General features: G+C 40.3%; 1 protein-coding gene across 1 annotated transcript in view; it reads right to left on the minus strand.

The window, feature by feature from the left end:
• LOC140363627 (rhamnose-binding lectin-like) overlaps nt 1-7,500 on the minus strand; it is a 40,952-nt gene that overhangs the window by 30,875 nt on the left and 2,577 nt on the right. Inside the window, exons 5-8 of the mRNA XM_072450257.1 lie at nt 6,623-6,732; nt 6,326-6,370; nt 6,001-6,133; nt 4,595-4,744 (exon numbers count right to left, since the gene is read on the minus strand). Of these exons, the coding sequence (XP_072306358.1) occupies nt 4,595-4,744; nt 6,001-6,133; nt 6,326-6,370; nt 6,623-6,732 (438 nt within the window). The remainder of the gene's footprint in view (nt 1-4,594; nt 4,745-6,000; nt 6,134-6,325; nt 6,371-6,622; nt 6,733-7,500) is intronic.

Raw genomic sequence — 7,500 nt, forward strand, 5'->3', positions numbered from 1 at the left:
CGTTCACATTTCCTCATTCTCGACACGTTACACGTTTCCTGTAAACACAGATCTTATTTACCGTTCAGACTTTCTTCTTCCTGAAACTAGAGAAAAATAAAGTCATCAAGGAAACAGCATGACATCATCAAGTTTCCATGACGGGATTTTATGATTTCTCGGAGGAATAAACTGCTGTAACATTAACAGTTGTGTTAGTAAAACAAAGATCAGACTTTCTTCCTCCTGAAACCAGAGAAAGATAAAGAACAATGTGGTCTTTGTTGAGATCTGGGGTGTGTTTTGGGGAAAGCCCAGGCTCATACGCAGGGATGACGTTAGCGTTCAGAGCAGCAGTGTAAGATGCTCCTCTGTCGCTGAGCTCCTGCCCGCTCTGTCGCTGAGCTCCTGCCCGCTCTGTCGCTGAGCTCCTGCCCGCTCTGTCGCTGAGCTCCTGCCCGCTCTGTCGCTGAGCTCCTGCCCGCTCTGTCGCCGAGCTCCTCCCGCTCTGTCACATGTGAAATGTTCAGAGGCAGATAGAGACTGTGTGTGTCCCTCGTGTCCCTCGTGCAAATAATGACAAAAAGTCAAACCTCAGAAAAACTGTTTCAGGCTCAGACCAAATAACTTAAGAAAAATAACACTCACAAATGACACAAATAAACAAATAAATAAGCATGTAAAATGTGGACTGCTAAACATTAGGTTTATTTCCCCCAAATCACTTTTTGTTCATGAAATAATTATTGACTATAACATAGATCTTCAGCTCTAACTGAAACGTGGCTTCAACGAGACGACCTCCAGGAGCACAGAGGTGGGCGTGGCAGTGATCTCACACGAGTCCTAAAACTAACTACACATTTCACTCATCTAAAGCCTCACGCGTCCAAATATGAAAAACCAAAAAGGAGTTTTGTTCATAGTTCTCTCCCGACCTCTTGGTCCATATTCAGAGTTTTTAACAGAGTTTTCTGACTTTAGATCAAACTTAGCGTTAGCCTGGGATAAAATAGTTATAGCTGGAGACTTTAATATCCACGTGAACATGAGTGATGACTCTCTCAGTAATGCCTTCAGCGCCTTGTTAGACAGCATTGGTTTCACTCAGAATGTAAATAAAGCAACTCACAGTCAGAAGCACACTGTGGATCTGTCCTAACGTATGGAATAGAGATTAATGACCTCATTGTCTTCCCTCAAAACTCTATATTGTCAGATCATTTCATAATTACCTTTCAGTTCATTCTGAAAGATCATCAGCCACAGAATAAAGTTATAATGAAAAGGAAAACTGTCTCAAAATTCAAAGAAATAATAGAATCGATATTCAGTGACATGTCATGTGATCATGTCATGTGATCATGTCATGTGATCATGTCATGTGATCATGTCATGTGATCATGTCATGTGATCATGTCATGTGATCACGTCATGTGATCATGTCATGTGGTCCTGCTGAGAACAGCTTTAGTCCAGGGGAAGTGACCGGTCTGTCGACTTGACTATGAAGTATCTGAAGTCTGCTCTTGATGCTGCAGCTCAGTTAAAACAGAAGGTCATTAGGTCAAAGCGCCTCCTCCTGGTACAACCAAGAACTGCGCTCACATAAACAAAGAGTTAGAACATGATAAAGAGCCTTTGGCCCCTCCCACACAGAAGAATCCTAAAAGCTACTGTCCTATCAGCAGGCTCTGCCTAAGGCCCAAACCAGGCACTATTCACATCTAATAGAAGTCAGCTAAAGTAACACGCTGTAACCATGGTAACACACTGTCACAGCAGTAGAGCCCTCACTCCCAGCTTCTCTCAGCTCTGAGGATTTACTTCTATTTTTTAACAACGAAATAAAAACAATCAGAGATGAATTAGATGAAATTCCTATTTATCAGATATGTACCAGTTTGTTCATATAACCAGAGCTCCTCCCCTTGCTCTAAAGCAGGAGTGTCAAACATGCGGCCCGCGGGCCACATCCAGCCCCCCATTCGTTTTAATCCGGCCCGCCGAACATTCCCAATTGTTGTAAACAAACAAACAAACAAACAAACAAACAGTTGTAAACATAAACAGTTGTAAACATAAACTGGTCGAGTGTCAGTTTGAGGAGGAAACATAAAGCATTTCTCTCATAGTTTTATTTGTCAAAGCATTCCTGTGACATGGGAGGGAATTCGGTTGCTAGGAAACAGTAGGCAGGTCCTGGAGAAGACAGATCTGGTACAAACACTGGTTCCATTGTTCCCTCGCGTCTCTTATCAATAATTGTTCACATTTTTCCTCCTTCTCGACACGTTACAGAACGTTTCCTGTAAACACAGGTCTTATTTAACCTCCTGAAACTAGAGAAAGATAAAGTCATCAAGGAAACAGCATGACATCATCAAGTTTCCATGTCGGGATTTTATGATTTCTTGGAGGAATAAACAGCTGTAAACATAAACAGTTGTGTTAGTATAAGTTAAGTAGAGCATATATCTATATTTTAACAAATGTCCAGTATAATGTTCATCCAGTTGTGGGAACATGTTATGTCCTGATATCATTTCCATTAAGTTTTGGGAAGCCAACATTCAAATGTCTTGATGATGGATGGACTTATACACCATGTAATAGTGTGTTTAGACTTATACACCATGTAATAGTGTGTTTAGGCTTATACACCATGTAATAGTGTGTTTAGACTTATACACCATGTAATAGTGTGTTTAGACTTATACATCATGTAATAGTGTGTTTAGACTTATACACATGTAATAGTGTGTTTAGACTTATACACATGTAATAGTGTGTTTAGACTTATACACATGTAATAGTGTGTTTAGACTTATACACCATGTAATAGTGTGTTTAGACTTATACACCATGTAATAGTGTGTTTAGACTTATACATCATGTAATAGTGTGTTTAGACTTATACACATGTAATAGTGTGTTTAGACTTATACACATGTAATAGTGTGTTTAGGCTTTTACACATGTAATAGTGTGTTTAGACTTATACACCATGTAATAGTGTGTTTAGGCTTTTACACATGTAATAGTGTGTTTAGACTTATACACCATGTAATAGTATGTTTAGACTTATACACCATGTAATAGTGTGTTTAGACTTATACACCATGTAATAGTGTGTTTAGACTTATACACCATGTAATAGTGTGTTTAGACTTATACACCATGTAATAGTGTGTTTAGGCTTATACATCATGTAATAGTATGTTTTTGTGTGTAACTGGCCACGCCCTGATGACTGGCCACGCCCTGATGACTGTGTGCTGTTGAAGTGAACCCATTAAATATGAACGTGAATGAATATTTGTTTGTTATGATTCGTTTACAATTGCAGTTTTTATTTTAAAGAAAGATGAACAGAACTGCTTCTCTAAACACTGAAAAGAACATTTTTTATTCTCGTTTAAAGAACAAAATAATGATAATTGAACTGTAACAAAAGAAAAGGGTCGTTTGAACCACATCTGATCCTGACATAAGCAAGAAATGATTAACCGAAAGTGAAATATTTACTTTTATTATTATTATTTCCTTGATTCAAACTCAAAAGCCCTGTGCGTAACCTTCTGGAGGAGTAAAGTCACAGGCTCAAGGGAAATAGAATGTTCTCTCTCACTCTCACCTCTGCATCCACAGCACACAATCCACTCACACTCACAACTCTACATTTACATTGTTATTATAGATAATTGCTCCAAAAAAGGGCTTAAAAAGTTCCCGTTTTCCTCTTCTTTCCTGTTGCGGTCGACGAGTCTCAGAGTAACACCCAGAGGAGCGCCCTCTTCTGGTGAAAATCACATTTATCTGACAACAGTTGAACGTAAACAACAGGAGGTAGAACAATCCCTAAAGTTTTCAAATATGGTGTGCCACAAGGGTTAGTACTCGGACTCATGTTGTTTGTTCCCTACAGTGTACAGTTTTACACAGAATAAAACACTATCGAGGCTTTTATACATTTTATTTTTTTATTTAATCATTATTTACCCAGAACCATTGAGATTTAAACACAACATACAACATTAAATGATCATTTGTTGTTTACAGACCTTTAAATGTGCAGCATTTGTGAACATTCAAATTCCCTTCACACTTAAATTATGATTAATATTACAGCTCTATAATAAAACTGAGGTACAAAGTAAATGTAAAATATTTTCCGTGATGTTGGAATTCTTTAAAGTGTTTAATCTTTTTGAAGCTTTTGATGAATTGATCAAAACATAATAAAAAAAGATATAAAATGCAAAACAGAAGTAGAAACAAAAACTGTGACAAAAGTAAAACATTGAATTCTTAAAAGCAAAAACGTACAAGAATAAAACCTTCATCATTTAAATGTCATTAGACAGAAAGTGGCAAGAAAAACAGATCTGTGAAACTTTACTTTAGAATGGCCAAAGGAGCAGAGATATTGTTAAAGCCATTTTAAACATCGTGAAGAAATTACAAAGGCAAAATTATGAAAAGAAAATATAAACTTTAGGACTGATGCGGCTGAAGTGAAAAGCATTATTTCGTCGTCTGTGAAAGATCTTAATTTTGGATGAAATTGAAGGGATCTGAAAAAGAAGAAGAGCATTTGACACACTGCACTGACCCTGGGAGGGCATCTGAGCCACAGCGGGATAGTGGATGTGACTTACACTGGCAGACGTAGGCCACCTCCAGGTACTTGTAGGTCCCTCCACACGAGTCCCCAAACTCTGAGTTACTGGCTCTGATGACACAGCTGTTTTTACCATTGCAGCTGGAAAACAAACATCATTTACTGCAACGGCTGAAGAACAAATATGAATGGATTGTTTATATGTTTGTACAAAGGACCATGTGGACCATGTGGACCATGTAGACCATGTGGACCATGTAGACCATGTAGACCATGTGGACCATGTGGACCATGTAGACCATGTGGACCATGTGGACCATGTGGACCATGTAGACCATGTGGACCATGTGGACCATGTAGACCATGTGGACCATGTGGACCATGTAGACCATGTGGACCATGTGGACCATGTGGACCATGTAGACCATGTGGACCATGTAGACCATGTGGACCATGTAGACCATGTGGACCATGTGGACCATGTGGACCATGTAGACCATGTGGACCATGTAGACCATGTGGACCATGTGGACCATGTTTCACTGGACGGTCCAGTGGAACATGGTCCACATGGTCCAGTGTCCTTTGCACACATGTAAACTGCAGAAGAAACAGGAATGAACTGCACAAGTGATCACTCCAGTTTAGATGATTTTGAGCTTCAGTTCTTAGACTGTTAAAGTACGAGAAAAGCTGTTTAATGGATCCAAAATGGCGCCGAGCGCCCCAGTATCTGAATTGAGTATGGAGTTTGTTACTCTGATGTTTGTTACTCTGATGTTTGTTACTCTGGAGTTTGTTACTATGATGTTTGTTACTCTGATGTTTGTTACTCTGGAGTTTGTTACTCTGGTGTTTGTTACTCTGATGTTTGTTACTCTGGAGTTTGTTACTCTGGTGTTTGTTACTCTGATGTTTGTTACTATGATGTTTGTTACTCTGGTGTTTGTTACTCTGGAGTTTGTTACTCTGATGTTTGTTACTCTGGAGTTTGTTACTCTGGAGTTTGTTACTCTGGAGTTTGTTACTATGATGTTTGTTACTCTGGAGTTTGTTACTCTGGAGTTTGTTACTCTGATGTTTGTTACTCTGGAGTTTGTTACTATGATGTTTGTTACTCTGGAGTTTGTTACTCTGATGTTTGTTACTCTGGTGTTTGTTACTCCGGTGTTTGTTACTCTGATGTTTGTTACTCTGGAGTTTGTTACTCTGGAGTTTGTTACTCTGGAGTTTGTTACTATGATGTTTGTTACTCTGGAGTTTGTTACTCTGATGTTTGTTACTCTGGAGTTTGTTACTCTGATGTTTGTTACTCTGGTGTTTGTTACTCTGATGTAACAAATGATTGAAACAGCGACAGTAGAAGTTTGTGATAATCATTTGAAACGCTGAGTTACCTTTGGGCGACCTTTGGGGCGGGGCTGTAACAGTCCGTGTTTTGAATCTGAGACTGAGGTCGTTTGTAGGCACAGGTCATCGAGTCACGGCGTCCATAGTCTGCTCCGTAAACATTGATCTCCTGACCCTCATCTGGACACATGGAAACATGATTTAGTCCTGGTCTAGACCTGGTTTAGTCCTGGTTTAGTCCTTGTTTAGACCTGGTTTAGTCCTGGTTTAGTCCTGGTTTAGTCCTGGTTTAGTCCTTGTTTAGTCCTGGTTTAGTCCTGGTTTAGTCCTGGTTTAGTCTTGGTTTGGTCCTGGTTTAGACCTGGGTCTTACCACAGCGGAGAAAAGCCAGGGACTGTTCACAGGCCACAGTCTGATCTGTCAGAGAAAGTAAGAGCGTGTAAAAGAACAATAGAAACTAAAGTCATGCATGTGACACTTTAAGCTCCTCCCCTCTCCATTGTGTGGACAAATAAAGGCTTATCTTATACTTTTATGGTATAAAAGGAGAGTTCTTTATGTCAGAGCGATTGTCTGATGTGCTGGACTTAAACAAATGTGAACGTTCTGAATAAGAATGACCTTTAATTACATGTAAATAAATGATGTGTTTGTGGGAGCAGGACTCACGAGCTGGGAAGCAGGTGTAGTTGGTGTCCAGATACTTGTAAGTCCCATAGCACGGGTCAGACGTACGGAACAAGTCCATGTTCAGCTCACACTCACTCTTCCCATCGCACCTGAGGAACATGTGAGGAACATGTGTGAGGAACACGTGTGAGGAACATGTGAGGAACATGTGAGGAACATGTGAGGAACACGTGTGAGGAACATGTGAGGAACATGTGAGGAACATGTGTGAGGAACATGTGAGGAACATGTGAGGAACATGTGAGGAACACGTGTGAGGAACATGTGAGGAACATGTGTGAGGAACATGTGTGAGGAACACGTGTGAGGAACATGTGTGAGGAACATGTGAGGAACATGTGAGGAACATGTGAGGAACATGTGTGAGGAACATGTGAGGAACATGTGAGGAACATGTGTGAGGAACATGTGAGGAACATGTGAGGAACATGTGTGAGGAACATGTGAGGAACATGTGAGGAACATGTGTGAGGAACATGTGTGAGGAACATGTGAGGAACATGTGAGGAACTTGTGAGGAACATGTGAGGAACATGTGTGAGGAACATGTGAGGAACTTGTGAGGAACATGTGTGAGGAACATGTGTGAGGAACATGTGAGGAACATGTGTGAGGAACATGTGAGGAACATGTGAGGAACATGTGAGGAACTTGTGAGGAACATGTGTGAGGAACATGTGAGGAACATGTGAGGAACATGTGAGGAACATGTGAGGAACATGTGTGAGGAACATGTGAGGAACATGTGAGGAACATGTGTGAGGAACATGTGTGAGGAACATGTGAGGAACATGTGAGGAACTTGTGAGGAACATGTGAGGAACACAAAGTCAGTTCAGTCCTGTTTCAGTCCTGGT

Source organism: Eucyclogobius newberryi, unplaced genomic scaffold (assembly GCF_026437365.1).
Source record: "Eucyclogobius newberryi isolate DKJ021-1_F unplaced genomic scaffold, fEucNew1.0.hap1 SCAF_17, whole genome shotgun sequence".
NCBI classification, from domain to species: Eukaryota; Metazoa; Chordata; class Actinopteri; order Gobiiformes; family Gobiidae; genus Eucyclogobius; species Eucyclogobius newberryi.